This window comes from Hippopotamus amphibius, chromosome 6 (assembly GCF_030028045.1).
Source record: "Hippopotamus amphibius kiboko isolate mHipAmp2 chromosome 6, mHipAmp2.hap2, whole genome shotgun sequence".
Classification (NCBI taxonomy): Eukaryota; Metazoa; Chordata; class Mammalia; order Artiodactyla; family Hippopotamidae; genus Hippopotamus; species Hippopotamus amphibius.
Window position 1 is genome coordinate 33390426 of NC_080191.1, and position 18778 is coordinate 33409203.

At 42.3% G+C, this 18778-nt stretch overlaps 1 protein-coding gene across 11 annotated transcripts in view; it reads left to right on the top strand.

Moving 5' to 3' along the window:
- The window catches only part of NCOA7 (nuclear receptor coactivator 7), a 146566-nt gene that overhangs the window by 115962 nt on the left and 11826 nt on the right, over positions 1 to 18778 (top strand). For all 11 annotated transcript variants that reach the window (XM_057738471.1, XM_057738473.1, XM_057738477.1 and 8 more), the window contains one exon: positions 13875 to 14022. In XM_057738471.1, the coding sequence (XP_057594454.1) occupies positions 13875 to 14022 (148 nt within the window). The remainder of the gene's footprint in view (positions 1 to 13874; positions 14023 to 18778) is intronic.

The following is an 18778-nucleotide window of genomic DNA, read 5'->3' on the forward strand; positions in this document are numbered from 1 at the left end:
CTTTAACATTCTACAGCATTTGAGTCCGTTGACCCGGCCTCATTTCTTTAACACCTTCTTTCCTTCCATCATTCCTTCCTAGTCTTTCTACATTAAATGTTACCCTTTAAATGACTCTTTCTTTTCCTCATTGTATATACAGTTGCCTGCACCTGATTCTTTTTATCATGTGCCAATCATTTCCAGCTCTCTTTTATCTAGAACTTTCTACTGAGCCCCAGACGCATATATACCTAGTAACCTTCATTGCGGTGGCTTCTCGTTGCGGAACATGGGCTCTAGGCACACAGGCTTCAGTAGTTGTAGCTCAAGGGCTCAATAGTTGCGGCTTGTGGGCTGTAGAGCACAGCCTCAGTAGTTGTGGCACATGGGCCTCGTTGCTCTGCGGCATGTGGGATCTTCCCAGACCAGGGATGAACCGGTGTCCCCTGCATTGGCAGGTGGATTCTTAACCACTGTGCCACCACGGACATTTTCCTTAGGATTTCTGTCTTACGTGCGGCGTGTGGGATCTTAGTTTCCCAACCAGGGATCAAACCCATACCCCCTGGAAGCACGGAGTCTTAACCACGGGACTGCCAAGGAAGTCCCTTTATTTCCATCTTCGTCCCTGCCACTGTCCCCCTAACTCCTGCTTCCTGTTTCTCCATCATAGTAACTGGTTTCGCCAGCCTTTCAGTCCCCAGAGCCAGAATATGGGTGTAATCTTGCTTCTCAGTCATCTCCCCACATTGCTCAGTCACCACATCCAGCTTTTTGTGTCCATTTAACATCTCTAGGATCCCTTGCTACCCTTATGACCCTTCTGTGTTTCAATGTTAAGAAACATGAATCAGACTTACTAGCTGGCTTGCTTGGGTTGTCCTAAGTACCCCACCCAGCCCCTTTACCCACCACATCCAAGTGCACAAATTAGTTTAAATATTGTCTCTAAGAACTTCTTCTGTCTGGTTTAGGTGCCCCTCCACTATTCTCTCACTCCTGTCATAGCACTTTCTATACTCTTCTACAAATGTGGACTACTTGTGGCTTTTTCCTACTGAACTTTAACCTTCTGAGGGCAGGGACCAAGTCTTATGACACTCTGTCCTAGAAACGGCACTGGTCTAGAATATAATATATTGCTAAGTGTTAATTGGATGGGTGCAGGAATAAATTAGCCTATAGGCTAATAGATTAAAATGTTTAAATAACATCGATTGTAATTAAAATAATGCATAGACTTTATATAGTATTTAGAAGAATATAAAAAAGCAAAAAGAAAACAGACCATAATTTTGTTAACAAAGATAGCTACAATTTGTCTTTATTTTTGTAGCCTTTAGCCTTTTTTTCTATGCATGGATTAATGTAATAATAATATGTATATATATATATATATACATATACACACACACCACACTATTTTGTAAACTGCTTTTACTTAAGAGTATCCTTCCCTGCCATTAAGTATTCTATCTGCATGCATTTATTGAGCATGCATTACTTTTGTTAACGAGAAGTAAAATCATTTTAAAAAATTGATTCTCCCATTAAACTCACTTTACAGTGAGTTTACAGGGAAAATAACCAAGGCTTAAGGACCTTCATGAAAACTAAGCAAAACGCTGTTAACATTTTCCTTAGAGAAAAAAGGGTAAATTAAAGGAATCACAGACTGAGCTAGTTTTCCACCATGAAATCTTTAACCATCGTTAATGCTGGCTTTTCTGATCAAAAGTCATCTTGCTTTTAATGGGATAAGAGCTAAATTGAATCTTTAATAACTGTCAGTACCAAGAAGACCATAGTGTTGAATAATCTTTAAAATACTATACTTTCTAGAATAACTTAGGCCCTACTTAGCCAAACTAGGTATACTTTAGAATACAAACCTGGTGATTTTTATGTCATACTGTAGTCTTATAATGATGTTTTGAGGTGAGAATGTCATTAATAAAGAAAAAGTTCAAAAAGGTCTCCAAAATAATTCCTAAAGGAATTGTCTTTCTTTCTTTGTATTTAACACAAATTCTAAGTTGGGGGAAACTACTGAACAAATATAAGTTATAGGATTGTTAGTTGCTTATGTAAATATTCTTAATCTTTTTTTTTTTTTTTAATACTTTAAAATGTTTTGAAGTGATCTTGCTTCCTCTCATTCTTTTTCTGGTCATTTTACCTTTGTTTCACCGACTTAAAGTTCTAGAAATTCATCATCGTTTTCCAGAAGCACCTTGTTAGACAGCCACCCTTCAGTAACTTCACTAACCAGCTTTGGCACATGCCTTGAGTTAATCGGTGACTCTGCACTCAGCCCTAAGCACATGAAAAAACAACCCCTTTTTAAGGGAGTGCTCTGCTGTGGTGGCTGTACTTTCTGGTGGAGGGGTAAGCACCAGCACTTTGGAGAGTAGCTTGTCGCTTGTTTCCCCTGCAGGATAACTAATCCCTGCTGATGGGTGCTGCACATAGTGTTTGGGAGTAAGTATGCAGAAATAATCATTATAGCAACCTGAGTTTTTGCAGGGGCCAGATGGAGGGAAGGAGGGAGGGAAGCTCAGGGCCCAGTGTTAATTACCTGCTTTGGGAATCAGCTGCTGAGTAACTTGGTACCTCCAATCTAATGTTGCTATGTGGGAACGTAGCCTGGTGTTGCTACGTCTTCCCATCTTTTTCAAAAGAAATTGAATTATGGGTTATGTATGTCAGATCTCCCCAATTTTACAGTATTAACCACTGTTTAATTTAAGAAAAGAAAAACAGTGAGCAGTCCAAAAAGCTCGCATCTGCTTCTGAGTCCAAGCTACAGGCTGCCAACTGAGGGCCTCCAGCATTGATATTAATATAAACTTTTAGTTTTTACTTATTTTTGAGTGATCCTTTTTGTAACTCTAACTTTTGTTTTGATCAGTGATTCTCAAAAGGACTTTCCTATTATTTTTGGTGAACTAGAACAGAGAAGCTTATATAGTTGGTGCTTTGTAAATAAAGTTTTCTTTTTATAGACACACAAAGACCCCTTAAGAATAGGCATTACACCAGGGCATTACTAACCCCTGATTTCATTTGGAGTTGTAGAATATTGAATCCAGAATGGACCTTACAGGCAAGTAAAATAACTTTTTTTTTTCCTTTTGGCCGTGTTGCATGGCACGCATGCTCTTAGTTCTCCAACCTGTGGCCCCTGCAGTGGAAGCATGGAGTCTTAACCACTGGACTGCCAGGGAAGTCCCTAAAATGACCCCTTTCATAGAAGGACCTTGGGTCAGGTCGTTGAGGGTGGGGGTTTTTTTGTTTTGTTTTTTTAAGATTTTTTTGATGTGGACCATTTTAAAGTCTTTATTGAATTTGTTACAATATTTCTTTGTTTTGGTTTTTTGGCCACAAGGCGTGTGGGATCTTAGTTTCCCGACCAGGGATAGGACTCGCAGGCGAAGTCTTAACCACTGGACCACCAGGGAAGTCCCCCAAGGGTGGGTTTTAAAAGCTGATAGTTTTCTAGTAGCAGCCTTTGTAGCCAAGAGTGCTTTGTCTTATGGGGTTTCTGTGGCTGTGTTCAGAATGGAGGAACCCGAGAAGATTTTAGGCCAAAGTGCATTGGAATATCTTTAATTTACAGTCAATAGAAGGTGAACAGTGGAACTACATATGTATATATTTTAGTACTCTCTAGGTCACATTCTTTCTCTTCTTCCCTTTCCTTATCTTATTTCCTACTCTCTGTGCCATATTGTGCTCTGAGGTATATTTTTAATGAAATAGTTATTCAATTATTTAGTGGTTCCTGCTTATAGTTTGTAAATCAGGTGGGTGGTTTGGAGGTTATATCTTGCTGTGTATTGCCCCAGTTTCTTTTCTTACCAGTCAAGTGACCTTTGATAAGACAAGAGTGCCTAACTGCTTCTGGGTCATTTTGGTCAAGTTTGCTGGTTTGTGTGGTAGCAGGGTTTTAGAGAATCGCATGGGAGGGACTTTCCGAAAGATCTGTTTGAAAGTAGAAGGAACTTATACCTTTAATGCTCTAGATACCTGTGTGAGGAGCTAGGTTTTCTTACCTTCATTTTAGAAGCTCAGAAAGATTAAGGAACTTTCTCTAAGCCTCCAGCTGATGACAAGTGGGACCAACTTGGAAGGTCAGGTCTTTAACTTAGAAAAGTGTGCTTTTTGTACTCTACCTCACAATTATGTTAAAAAAAAAAAAAAAAAGGAAAAAATGCAACAGTAAATAACATCTCACCATAACTAATAGTCTTGTTTGATAGCATAAATGATAATCATACCTAAAACCCATACACGTAAACTATGAATAGTTAGAATAGTGTTTTGTTCCAAGCATCATCTCAGATTTGTCATTAGGTTTTATATCCCTCGATGCTACAGCTTTGTCCGTGATGGGCTTTTATGAAATAGTAATCCAGGACGGAGGGGCTGACCGTAAAGGAAATGGTTGGGACCATGAACTGGCCTGAGGTTAATGCCAGGTCCGCCCCTAACATACTGTGTGGCCATGGGCAAGTTAGTTCCTCTGTGTTAGCATCTGTTTCTTCCAGCATTAAATAGGAATGATAATTACAGTGGCTGTCTCCTGAGGTGATGATGAGAAACAAATGAGCTGGTCCGTGCGCGGAATGAAAGGTACCTGCTGCTGCTGTTGCTTCCTTTCCTGTAATTGGCAGTGCTTTGTTGCCTCTAAGGTAAGCCTGCTGCCTTCCAGAAACCTTTATCCCTTACTTTCTTTGAATTTCTTTTTCAAAGATGACAACTTAATCTGCTAAACGGGCATTTTTAACTTGAATATGGTGTCTCCTTTGGGGTGAATCTCTAAAGGAGCCTTGTGGCTTACGAAGAAATCTGATTAGGCCCACATTTGTAGTTAGACAGAAAACCTAAACAAAGCTCGAGTGCCAGGTTTTGGTGTTACTGGTTGCTGGATGGGTGGGAACTATTTTTGTGCCTGGAGGAGTGTGGATGGCAAGCTTCTCGCCACGTGCACTCCCTTGCCTGGGCTCTGGCCTTGATCATCTCTTGGCTGGGTCACCCTTGTCACCTTCTCCACAAAGCCTTTGTTTCTAGTTAGTCGTATCTCTTCCTGACCTTCCCCACTTAGCTGTACAGCAATCTTTCTAAACTACAGATCTGGTTGGAGCCCTGGATGTTGCCTCGTGGTGCTTCTCAAGCTTTGGTCATTCACTTCCTTTCCCAGTATCCCCATATCTGCAAAGCAGTTGTACTGCTGTTTACTTAACAGTGGTCTTCGAAGGATTTAGATGAAATCATTTTGTGTGTGTGTGTGTAGGCTTTTCCTGAGCAGTAATATCTGTGAAATCTGAAGTGTGCAATATGCTAGTTGTATTTACTTCTAATCCTCTTTAAATAAATATGTAACTTTGAAAATAGGTTCCTCTGTGTATCCTCTGAAGGCACTGGAGCTGCCCCTGCTATACTGGGAAACAATGGTCTTGGAATAAGGTCAAAGCACGTTTTCGTGTGCCTAGGCTTGCTATGACCCAGCAACCCAGCCCCTGTGGCTTTCTTTTCTTTTCTTCTCTCCTGCCATTCCATTGGCATTGAATAAAACTCACTCTTTCATTCTACCTGTCGGGAATTCTTCCCCTGCCTAATGAATTTCTGTTCAACATGGACATCCCAGCTCAGATGCCCACTGGCTGTGTCGCTGGGACTGTGTTAGGAATTTTTGCTTATTTCTCTCAACTTGATCCCTCTAGGGCAGGGCCTGGATCACTCTGGGCAGCCGCTGCATCTCAGCAGCTTGTCCCTGTTACAGAAGCACCAGTGACAGCATTGCATTGCCCCTCTTTCCCTCTGCCACGTCCAGTTCGACCTCCTTCCAGCATCACCAGGCCCTTAAGATGCCAGGGCTTTTTGCACATGCGCCCTCTGGTAGGATGCCACATCTCTTCCTCCTGTAACTGACTCTCCCTCCTCCTTCAAAACTCAGCTTGACCTTGGCCCCTGGGAAGCCTTCCCTGACCTCAGCGTGAAATGATTCTCCACTGGGCTTACCTTTGTCATCACTCTTCCTCTAATAATAGTAATAATAATAATAATTTAAAAATTATTGTATATTATAATAATTATATTATTATATGCAATAATAATAATAATAATTAGAATAGATGTTGGAACAGAGATACAAGAGCACATGGCTGGAGCAAAGAGCACATTTGGGAGATTGGCACAAAACAAAGTTCTCAGGCAGCCCTAAGGAGTTTGAAATTATCCTAAAACCTGCAGGGAGAAATTGGAAGGATTTTACACAGCTGGGTAAAGTGATCAGATTTGCATTTTATCAGCTCACTTCTGCTTCTCTGCCACTTCCTCTTGGCTTCCTTCCAGGACTACTTCTACTGCTTCTTCCTTAAGTACTAGCTTTTCCCAGGACCCAGTACCTGACTTGTGAAGTCCCTGCTCACACACGTTACTGCATTTATGGCTTCATGACCACATAGTAGTCAGCATGGTGGTATTACTGGTAATCGTGTTGGCTTGGCAAGAGGCCATAGATAGTGTCCTGAGGTAACTGAGGCCAGAAGCTCAGTGACTTATGGAGACCACAGGGTAAGTCACTGCATTTCAAAAAAGCCATCAACAGGCTTTCAGAGGTCAAGAGAAATGATGATTGAAACACTGTCGAGTTTCGCAATAGGTGAGTTTGAGGAAATCAGCTTCACGAAAGTAGTGAGCGAGGGAACAAGATTTAAAAACCCTGCCTCCTTCCAGACAGTATCTGAGGCAGGTTCAACAAAGGGCATATACTAAAAGGTTAATAAAATCAGGATTGAAAAGGAGTTGGATACTAATAAGAAAAAAAATATCAAATTGTACACTTTAAATATATGAGTTTATTGTACGTCAATAATATCTCAAAAGTTCTTTAAAAAAAGAAAGTTAAAAAAAAAAAAAGAAAAAGAAAAGGAGTTGGAAAAAAATGCTTAACCGAAATGTTAACAGCATAATCTGAACAGAAGATGAGGTATAGGAAGGAAGGCAGCTTTAGGGAGAAACAAAATCTTGAGGCTTGTTTTGTAAGGATGGGGAAGTGCAAGTCAGCTTGTGGATGAAGATGAAGGTGATGAAGGGATGGAGACAGGGGGGAATAATGGGGAGAATAATCCACTAAGGAGTGGGACTGTCGAAAGCTGAGAGAGGAGGGTGAAAACGGGAGAGTGTTTCCTTCTTCTGAAGAGAAAGGTCCTTAAGAGGGGAGCAGAGGGGAGTGCGTCATTAGAGTGGTGCAACGGAGAGTCCTCTGTTCAGAGAGGGAGGGTGGGTAGGAGAGCGGGAGTGAGAGCTTGAGAAAGCAGAGGTCTGGAATAGCTGCTGTGTGGAGTAGTAAAGGGAGAGAGCTAGAGGGGAGCAGAGAACCCACGAGGGAGGGTTTCTCCTGGCCAGTGTTCGGTGCCCTTGCCTTGTCGTGGATCCATTAAGCACCCATAAGCAAACTCAGCAGCATCCGTCATCCCAAGAGAGGAGCTAGAAAGACGATATTTGTTTCTGCGGACAGGTGTTTGGAAGTGCAGCAGAAGAATCAAAGCTGGGTGCCTTTAGGGGGCGTCCGTGTGGGTGCGGTGGAAGGACTGGCCTGATCATGTGTGAATCCAGGAGGTCTGATGCTGGGGAACGAGGAGGGGTGAGGGTCAAGGTGAGAGTGGAAACTGATACAGTCAGAGGAAGGCGTGGGCGAGGTGAAGGCAGAGGGACTGGGAGGGGAATTTTCAGAACTTTAGGCCTGTTTCCAGAGGGCAGGGCTTGGTTCTGGGAACTAACCACCAGGAAAATCCAGTTGAGTTTGCCAAAAAGAGCCATTCCAAGAAGTAGGTTAGATAAACTTACACTTAGGGCCACTCTAATCTAGAAGGAGAAAAGATGAAGTCACATCCTCTTCTCTTTGGTCTCCAGGGGCCTAAGAATTAAGCAATCAGATGGGTTCCGAATGAACTTGAATTTTCTCTTGTGGGACAGGCTCTTTTAATTGTTCACTCCTGCTTTTCCCTCAGAGGCGTGGTGTGCGGGCCCTCCCTACGTGAGAGAATGAGGAAGTTCTGTGTGGGAGGCTGCATTGAAGGAAACTGGGGCGTGCCGGGGCCCCGGATGTCCGAGAGAAGGGACATGGGCACTTGCATCAGGTTGCCCCATAGCAGAGCATACTTTGGAGGTTTCCCGCCTCCCCTGAGGCTTCTCGAGGCTGGGGCGACTTTGTTGGCTGCAGGCTTAGAGCCCACCGCCGGAGGCAGGCGGGAGCTTGTCCGGGGCTGCTGCCCTGCCTGTTGCAGCCAGTGGAGAACCATTGCCAGGAGCGTGGCTGAGGTGAGGTGGCTGCCCCGCCGTGGCCCCCAAGCGTGGGGCCCAGTGCTGGCCGCGCTGTGCGCCTGTGCGTGGAAGGTGGAGGAGCAGGAATGGGGAGTGGGCCACATGTGACCTAAGGGCCACGCAGGGCATCTCACTCTCACTTAAGCTTCGTTAATAAAACCCAAAGCCAAGGAAGCAGTTGACCTCTACTATGAGACCTCTGACTGTGGACAGGTTCAAAAAATGTACCATCCCCCTGAGGGTTCAACGTTCACAAAAGAAGAGGCAGTCAGCTTAGACTGGCTGGAACATTTCCAGGGATGGGGTGTTTGGGCACATTACTCTTCTGAGCCTCGGTTTCCTTAGCTTTAAACTGGGTGTAGTAATACTTGCCTCTGAGAGCTGTTGTGCCGTGTGAGGTCCTCAAGGCAGGGAACCACATCTTTTCTTTTCAGGTGGCTGGTATATTTCATCGGATTGCTTAAGACAGACAGCTGCTTCTCTGTTTAACATTAGCATTTTTATGACTCTGACCCTCTTTTCTGTTGTATTTTGAGAATGGCTTTTCCCTCCTTTCTAGATATTTCCTTTTGTGGTAAGTTCAACAAGCCCCGTGCTTACCCAGTTTAAAGGGCTGGCTCTGGCTGCTCTTGACCTTGCTGCAAAATAGGCCATTCACTCTGGCAACAAACGATCCCAGAGGCTTGATTCACCACTCGCTGGAAATTCGCCAGTCCCAAGAGAAGAGATTTAGAATAAACCCTCTTACTTGGTCACCCCAGATTCTTGCCCCAGGTTGACGTATTTCTTCCAGAGAGAAAGGCACATGCAGGCAAGAATATTTTGTGCCAAAACTCACCTTCCCCCAGCCCCTCACTTGTTACAGCTCCTAGGGAACTCACACATATGCGTATGACACATGTGGCCGTTTCTTTCCATAATGTGCGCACTGTGGCAAGTGGTTTGATCTAAGTTTTCCAGCAGCAGCACACCATGCCCAGATTAACCTGCTCCTAAAATAGCCATGGCATTCATATGGATCCCAGGTCATCAGTCCAGACCAGACCATTCCCCCCACCGCCTTGAAGGGTTTCTCTTCAAGAAGGATAGGGTAGAAGAAGGGGTATTATCCTTTCCTAAGGGCTTACCTCTATTAGGACCACCTCAATTAATCAGAGATGCTCTAGTAATCCTGAACTTTGACAGAGGTATTAGGCACGAGCTTCCTCCTTCTTAGGAATCATTTGGCCCTTATACAGATCTTCCCTCTCACCCACCTTCCATCCCATCCACGTGCCCAGTGGGTTGTAGGAACGGGTTGTCTTCATCAAGCAGGGAATGTCCAATTGTATCTTCCTCCAGAAAAATAAGTCTTACTCACCTTGCATCTACATAATAAAAAGGATTGCTGAAATGGTTTCCCCAAGCAACTTAATGTCTTTGTAACCAAAAAGGGAAATGACTGGCAATTGCTAAGATAGGATCTCACCTTAAAATCTTTATTGACCTGCATTTTTCACAATTTGTATTTCCTTATAACATCTAAGAAGAAATGGAATCTTAACTTTAAAGCTGTGCCGCATGTCTCATTCCCTTGCAGTCTTACACAGGGATATATGTCAGCATGAGCTTTTAGCATTTCTTGGGATGCTTCTTCAGTGTTTATACTTGTACAGTGATTTCTTTGAGAGTAAAATGTTAGAGGATAAATAAGCAGTCCTTCTTGGAAAGTAGGTTCAGAAAGTGATAAAAATGTGTCTTGTGTCATAACCAGGAAGTTAACTGGGAAACAATTCAGAAATCAATGTGGGATAAGAGGAGGACTTTCTAGTATGGTTCAGAGAACCCTGATTGCCACCTCAGGAGATATAGTGCTGGCTGTGATGCTGACAGTAGACTTCAGAGCCCCCATTCTCTTTTACTTAAAGAGAGTTAGTTGGATTAAATGATATCCTATATCTCCATCAACCCAGAAGGTAGGTCCTCAAGGTCAGGGTCACTGGCACATAGCAGGTACACAGGGAGTATTGTTGAAGCAAGCGATGGAACCACCAGGAACACACCTGAAATTGAATGAGTTGGGTTGACTTGTCGCAGTGAGGAAGAATGCCCTTCATGGGACCAAGGGCCATCTCAGTAAGAGGGTTCTAGAAAGGGGTCACAGGATGTAGGTTTATGTTAGATGATTCGAGGGAGAACTTAAAGAAGTGGGACGTCGGTCTAGATTGGAAGCTGTCAGGAAGAGAGGTCACGCTATTACTGAGTATATTATACGTCCTATGTAGAAGGAAGAAGAACTAGGGAGGTTTAAGCCATAATTGGTAAAGAAGTGTAGTCATTTATATTAGCCAGATTAGAGGGATGTTTCATCATTTTTGTGGTTGGACAATGTTTGTGTTTACATATAAAACCTCAGTGGTCTTGTTTCTGTCATGATTCATCACGGTTATAGAGTGGCTTTGCCTGATGTCGATGTTTCCTGAAATTGTTATTGTTCAGCGGGAGAATACCAGGGCCTAGCTGTGCGTGCCAGGCCAGCTTCTCCCAACGTGGGGGCCTGGCCGATAGAAGCAGGCCTGCTCCCACGTATCAGGGACTGCTTTCCTCTTTCTCACAAATAAGCTAGTCAACAGGTATTTAGGAAGCCACTGTATTTGATGTGGATAAGCATGTAATAAATGTGTCCTCTTCCAAAAGTTAGAGTGAAGCATATTGGTTCTCAACTTTTTTCTAAAATACAGTTAAGATGGACTAAATTTTATGTGTTGGAAAACTAAAAGAGTTAGAATTGTATACTTATCAAACCTTTCTGGAGTCTTGATTTATTTTATTTTTTTCTAAATTAACTTTTAATGGGAAATGTCATACTACATGATAAAAATAGTTCAAAGATTCAAAAGAGTATACAGATTGCTTGGAGGGCAAAAAAAGATACCATCCCTAAAAATGGCAACATGGTATTATATATCAAAAGTGTAAGTGAATTGCTCCTTTGATAACACAGTCCTGCTTCTGGAAATATATCCTTTGCACATGCAAAGATGACGCATCAAATTACTCATCACAGCATTGTTTATAAAAGCACACTCTTGGAAACAACCCAAATGTCCAGCTGGAGAGGATGGTTACATACACTATGGAAAATCCACACAGTAAAGTGCTGTGTAGCTGTAAAAGAAAGAATGAGGAAGCAATCTCTATACTGTGGTAGAGGGATATCCAGGCCATATTGTTAAGTGAAAAAAGCTAGATAGAGAAGAGTACTATCTTTTGTAGAAATGAAAGACACAAATAATCTATATTCATACTTATTTCTATCTATAAAAATAACATTACAAGAACACACAAGGAAATAATAAAGTAGTCAGCTTTAGGGGAAAAAGGTGGACCCAGAATGTGGTAGACTTCATTCCATTCCTCAGAGATAACCATTTTGATCAGTTTCTTATATAGCTTTTCAGAATAGCCCATTGTATTAGTCAAGGATCTCAAGAGAAACGGAAGCAAGAGGGTGTGTGTGTGTGTGTGTGTGTGTGTGTGTGTGTATGAAAATTGGTAATTCCATATTATGAAAGAAAAGGCATAATTAATATAAAAAGGAAAAAACCGCTTAGAAACACATTTGATAGTGGTTAATGTTTACATTATATACGGGCTCCCACATATTGAAAAGAAAAACATTGACTCCACAATCACAAAGAGCCAATTCATGAAAGCAGCCAGGAAGAAAACATTTGAAAAATGTTCAACTGACTACCACTCCAAGAAATGCAGTGTGAGTCGGGTGAAACTTAAAATATATATTAAATGCATTTAGAAAAAAAAAAAGGGTAAGCAAGATTGTTATGAGACTCAGATGCAAATTGCAGTGCTCGTGTCAGAGTAAGCTAGTCAGCCTTTCACGAGCAGTTTGGCAGCGTGACTCACAGGCTGTAAAATCATGCCCTTTGCCCTAGTAATCCCTTTCCTGGGAACTCATCTTGAGAAGATAATTCAAAAGATGGCAAAAGGCATAGATCGTGAGGATATTTATTGTAATGTTATTTGTATAATCAAAGAAATGGAAACAAACTGAATACCTCCAGGATATAGGAGTTTGGGTAATTACGGTTTATTACGTTCATGAAATGTAGCCATTAAAAGTCAGTGCAAAGACTAGCAATGTGGCAAATATACATTATTTAATGTTACATATAACAAACAATTATGTCTTAGCCCTGATAACAATGGAAAGAAACTGTATACATGTGGTCAAGAACAGATAGGACTATAGAAACCTAAAGACAGTTTGAGCCATTGGAATATTAGAATTATGGTGATGTGTCTTTTTTGTTTTAGTCCTATTAGTATTTGTCTTAGTTTGTTCAGGTTTCTATAACAGAATACCATAGACTGGGTGGCTTATAGAGAAGAGGTTTATTCTTGACAGTTCTAGAGTCTGGGAAGCCCAAGATCAAGGTGCTAGCATACTCGGTGTCTAGTGAGGACTTACTTTGGTTCATAGACACTGTCTTTTCACTGTGTTCTCACACGGCACAGGGGGCTAGCCAGCTCTTTTAATCCCAATCATGAGGGCTCTGCCTCATAACCTAAGCATCTCTGAAAAGTCCTCCATCCAACTACCATCACATTGGGGATTAGATTTCAACATACGAATTTAAGGGGGACACAAACATGCAATCTATAGTGATTGTGTGCTAATATTTTTACAGTTATAATTTTTAAAAACTTAGCAATAAGTAAGCATTGTCCCAAACAGTAGCCTCAAATTGAAATTATCATTTTGTAATTAGAAAACACTTTAAGAATCATTTGATCCTATCTTCCACTCCCCCACTGTGATGGTTGCAAGCATAGACTCTAAAGTCAGAGAACTTTTGCCGCTTCTGCGGGTGGGGGCGGCAGCGGTGGTGGTGTTATTGTAGGTGCTGGGACCAAGAGCTCCCACCCTCTGCTGGGAAACTAGCAGAGTTCCACCTCTCTATTGATTAAGTCTGGAGAGATGCTTCAGATGTTAAATATGTATAAGAGAACAGAGATATTGGAAGCAAACTGCATTCCTATATCAATAAAATTAAATATATTTCTAATGTTAAAATAATAGCTAATATTATTCCTGATATTTTCTAGTTACGAAAGATATTTTATTAAAATTATGATATAATAATGATTCAGTCTACATAAAGGTCCATTGGAAATCGCTTATCTTAGTTCCCATCTAAAGTTTCAGATCAGTTTTTCCCCCATGAATAGAGGTGTCCAATAAATGAAGACCCAATGAGGGAAAAAACATTTGGTGTAAATATTTCATTGTGTTTTTTATCTTTATGTCCCATTTCTTGATCTTTTCCTCAGATTGAAAGACATTGCTTCAGTGTCTGAGGACTTTTGCTTCCATTTATTGACTTATTTTCCAAGTTTGGAATGCACTGGTAGAGATTATCTTCAACGTGGGAGATTTCCCACTTAGCGAAATGGATTTGCCAAGCAGGAAAAAGATAGTTGTACATGCCCAAGTCCCTACTAGTGACTGCCGGGAAAGTAGATTTGGTGTTAACCTCTGTGATGAACATGTTTTTCAGGGTGGATCACTTGTACACATTCTTTGTTCAGTGGTCTCCTGACGTCTATGGGAAAGATGCCAAAGAACAAGGCTTTGTGGTGGTGGAAAAAGAAGAACTGAATATGATTGACAACTTCTTCAGTGAGCCGACCACCAAGAGCTGGGAGGTGAGACTCAAGAGAGGCTAGACTGTCGTGGTCCTTAAAGTACAATGCACAAACAAAATGTTCTTGTGTCCAAATTCCAAGAACTTCTTGGCTGGCAAGAAGCTAGATTTCCTGTGCATCTTTGAAATCACATGGGAAAAAAACCTTATTCCTCTGTTTGAAGCTAGTTATATGTGTCAGAAAGACCCCATCACCACTCCTACCACCTAGTAATTTCACTTCCCTTTTTTGAAGCTACTGCAGGGTCCCCTTTACATATAGGATGAAAGTCAAGCTTCCTACTTTGGCCGTAAAAACTGTTCATAATTTTTTTGGGCACTTACCACACCCTTCTCATGTTAGGGGCACAATGGATGACCTAAGTAGAATTTAGCATCAAGGAGTATAGATAAATCATTATAGTGAAATAATTGCCATTGTAGGTGAAATGCCATGTGCTGTGGGAGCATGTACCCAGGCACCTGAATGGAGCTAGGGGATCAGAGAAAGCAACCCAGAAGGAGTAGTCTGAGCTGAGATCAGAAGTGGGAGGACAGGCAGTTGGGGTGGAAGTGGGACGTGGAACATGGAACATGTTCTGGCCAAAGAGAAAAGTCTGTGCAGAGGAATGACTCAGGGGAGAAACAGAGTGTGGGGCATTTGATGAACTAATAAGAGCTCAGTGTGGCTGGATCATAGAGTGCAAAGCTGAGGGAGTAGCAAGAAATGAAGCTGGAGATAATGAAATGGCAGATCACGAAAGACGTATAAACTGTTTGTAGGAGTTTGGTTATTTTCCTAAAGGCAGTAGGAAGGCATTGAGCTGTTTTGAGCCTGGAGAAGTAAACACAGATACGCATTTTGGAGAGCTTGCTCTTGCTGGCAGATGTTCAACAGATGGGAGCTGGACAACACTTGAGGCTTGAAGACCCATTAGGAGGCTCTTGCAGTAATCAATGTTGAGAGAGAACAGTTGCTGAAAGAGTGGCAGTGAGGACAGAGGAAATTGAGTGCTTTTGAAAGATAGTCAGAAGGAGGAAAACAGGGTTTTGTGAGTAATTAATTACATTTGGAAAGTAAGGAAGATGTCAAGATTGATCTCTTGGTTTTTAGACTGGGAACTGGAGGGATCGAGGTACCTGCCCTTCACTGCCATAAGGAGCACAGCAAGAGAATTAGATTTAACAGAAAATGCTCTGTGTTCTGGTTTTAATCTAAGTTTGAGGTGTCTGTGGAATGTCCAAAAGACAACTGAGAATAAAACTTAGGGAAAAGATCTGAAAAGATACTTTGGGAAGTCATTAGCAAAGTTGAAGTTGTGAGTGTAGGTGAGGTCATCCTAGGAGAGTGTGTCCATTGGCAAGGGAGCAGGGCTCAGAACAGAACCCTTCAGGATGCCAGCACTAAGGGGCCAAAGATAGCCGAGCCCACAAAGGTGATCGAGAAGGAACAGCCCAGGGAGGGCACGGAAAACAAGAAAAGTCATGTCCTAGAAACCAAGGGAAGAGAATGTTTCAAGAGGGCAGTAGTGGTCAAAAATGACATGCTGTAGAGGAGTCAAAAGATAAGAATTAAGGTATGTCTTTTAGATTTAAGACAAGGAGGTAGTAGTTGGTGACTGACAAAAAGCAGTTTCATTAAAGAGGTATCTTCAAAATGTAGCTTTCAACGTTAAATGAATGAATTGCGGGTAAGGGGAGCTAGTAAAGGTGGGCAAACTACTCAAATTTGGTTTTGGAGAATAAAAATGAGATGGAAAGCTAGAAGAAGAGGTGAAGCTGGGGAGGTTTTCCCTCTTGTGAGAGAGACTTTAACCTTTTGGATGAGGTCAGTGGGAACGGTGGACTAGAAGGTATAGAAGATAAGGGAATAGGAGAGGGAATAAGCAGAGACTGGATCCCTGAGAATCAGCAGGCAATGTGGGGGCAGGGATGGCATTGCTCTTAGGTGGTCGGGCACCAGAAAAGAACAGGATGTGTGCAAATAGAATGTAGATTCAGTGGTGGTAAATCATGGCATTGCTCATTTGACGATTTCTTTACAGCAGAAGGAGGGGGCATCTTCTAGCAGCGAAGGAGGAGGGACTTAGAGGAATACAGAGAAGGTCTGAAGTAGTAGCTATAGAGACTAGGAAAAATGCCAACTGAGGAACTCTAGTGGGATGGCTGTCTGGTATTAAAGGCCCTGGTGGGGTCTGGCACCAGGCTGCAGTCCAGCAATACTCCCCAGTCTGGGTTTAGATTCATCAAGTGGGCAATCAGATCTTCCAAGGCTGGAACTCTGTCAGACTAGAATGATTAAGGGTGGTGAGTCCTGCCCCTTGGGTCTAACTCCTTCTGGAATGCCCGGTCCTTTCATATGTGTGTTTGCCCTCACTCATCCCTTTCTCGTTCACTCCCTCCCAGCACGAATGTGTGCATGCACACACACAGCTTTGCATGGCAGACTCCTGTCATCCTTCAGGGTCCAGCTCATTTGTCACTTCAGTGATGCTTTCAGAGTTACTCCTCCTGTCCTTCCACAGCCCATTGCTCATAGTTCTGTAGTGTATCACCCAGCACTGTACTTGTTTGCATGTTTGTCTTCCCATAGCTCATAAGCTTCTTGTTTAAAACCATTGATTAAAAATATTTAAGCCTATTAGGCTCTCTCCCCCTTGGCTTTTCATATCAATTCTGTTTTTTTCTGTCTCTGGCCAGTCTTTCTGAGTGTACTTTGCTTGTTTCTTTTCTCGTGGTGTTCCCTAGTTTACGCTTGGCTCCCTTTTCTTCTCACCTATTACATCTTCCTTGGATGAGCTCATCAACTTTCGAGGTTTCTGCTGCTGACTCCCACATCTGTCTGCTCCACACACGTCTTTCTTCCAAGCTGCTGCTCTAGAGTACACAGATGCCCCACAGGCGCTACTGGGTCTCCATGAGGCAGAGATGGTGTGATCCTGGCATTCTGGCCAAGGCATCAAAGAGTAGCAATTCCTGTCCTCCTCTCCTAATCATCCATGCCCAAGAGGCCCCCATGAGATATGTGCACAGAGGAAGCATAGCTAGGAAAGGTATATTTTCTTAATGAGGCTATGGTCTCTTGCCCAATATGGAGGGCCAGAGAGGTTTAACTTTCATTGTGGATTTAATCCTTTCCTGACTAGGCCTGAATATCTTGAACTGAAGCAGCCCTCTTTTAGGCCTATTCTGCATCTTTCCATTAATCCCAGCCTTGAATCTCAGCTCTTGACAACTCCAGTGGGAGAAGAGGCCATACCTACCAGCACCAGAGGAAAAGGAGCTAAAGGGGTATGCAGAGAGAGAAAGGTCTGCTTCTGGGTCTAGGGTAGTGGCTCTAGACTGAGCCACTGAGGAGAATGAAAGCGAGGGCAGATCCCATTAGAAGGTGTCTCTAGACCTGTAGTGGAAAAGGAAGAAAAGAACAAGGGATGGAGAAGTAGGAAAAAATTGGTTGGCCTGTTGCAAGCTCCTAGTGCTCTTATTAACACTTGGGACACGTGGAAGGAAAAGATAACTGGAGAGAGAGGTGACTGGACTGTTATCCATGTTTCCTGCCACATGGAAGAGAAAGTCCAAAAGTACAATGAGAAGAATGCTGACCAAGCTCCCTCCTATGCAAGAGAGAACTCTGCTTAGTAGCATTACCTTAAGGCCAGGCCACTGTGATAGCATTGCTTCTCCTCTGTGAATGGGGAAGAGGAACCTTCATTCCCCTAGCAGGTGTCTCATCCTCAGCATGTCCAAAATATCTCATCATCTTTCCCCCAAACGTGCTTCTCCTCATGCATTCCCATCTTACTGAGTGGTGCCCCAAGCCAGAAACCTAGATATCATCCAGATTCTTCTCTTTCATCATCATATGTAGTCAGTCATCTCTAGTTAGAATTTATTGATTCTGATCCTGTGTAGGGTGGGGACCACTGCTGTAGTCAGCTGTCTGCACCCTTCACTTAAACTCTCAAGGGCACCTCCAGCCAACCTGACCACCAGTCCATCCTCCATACCCGAGCTCTTTATATAAGCTTTATTTCCTAATTTTATAAAAGTAACACTTGCTTATTATAGGAAATTTGGAAACTACAGAAAATTACAATGCAGAACATTTAGAAAATAATATCTAACCACACTTAACACTTTTATACTTTTTTTGACTCTTTTTTCTATTTTAGGGTGTTTTCTAGGGGGTAAGAGCGGGGAGAATGAGAGTATTTTTGCAGAATGGGATAATGTTCTATGTGTATTTTTGGTATCTGGCTTTTCCCACCTGACATCTTATGAGAATTGTATCATATTAAAGATTTTGAAGCCTCATTTTAATGGTTATGTAATATTTTAAACCTCAATCAGGATTTATTTAACAGTTCCCCCTTTTAGGAATTGTGTTGATTCAGGTTTTTCACAAGGATGAGATGATCTGTAACTTTGACTGTTCCCCTAATTTCCTGGAAGTAAAATTACTTAGTATAAGGGTATTAATTTTTTAAGGTTTTCTAATTTTTTATATAATGACAATTAGCCAGAAATGTGAGGAATACCCTTCTTCTCACTGTGCTTCTGCCAACAAAAGTATTATTACTATTATCCCTTTCTTAAAACTTTTGCTGATTTGAGAAACCAGTAAATGATATGTTGTAATTGTTTGTGTCACCATGCCTGGTAAAGCACCTGGCACTCGCCATCACGTAGAAAGCAGTCAGTAAATGTTAGTTGTCATGACGTGTCAGGCACTGAAGAGAATGCTGTCTCACTGGCACAAAATCCAACTGATTCTGCCC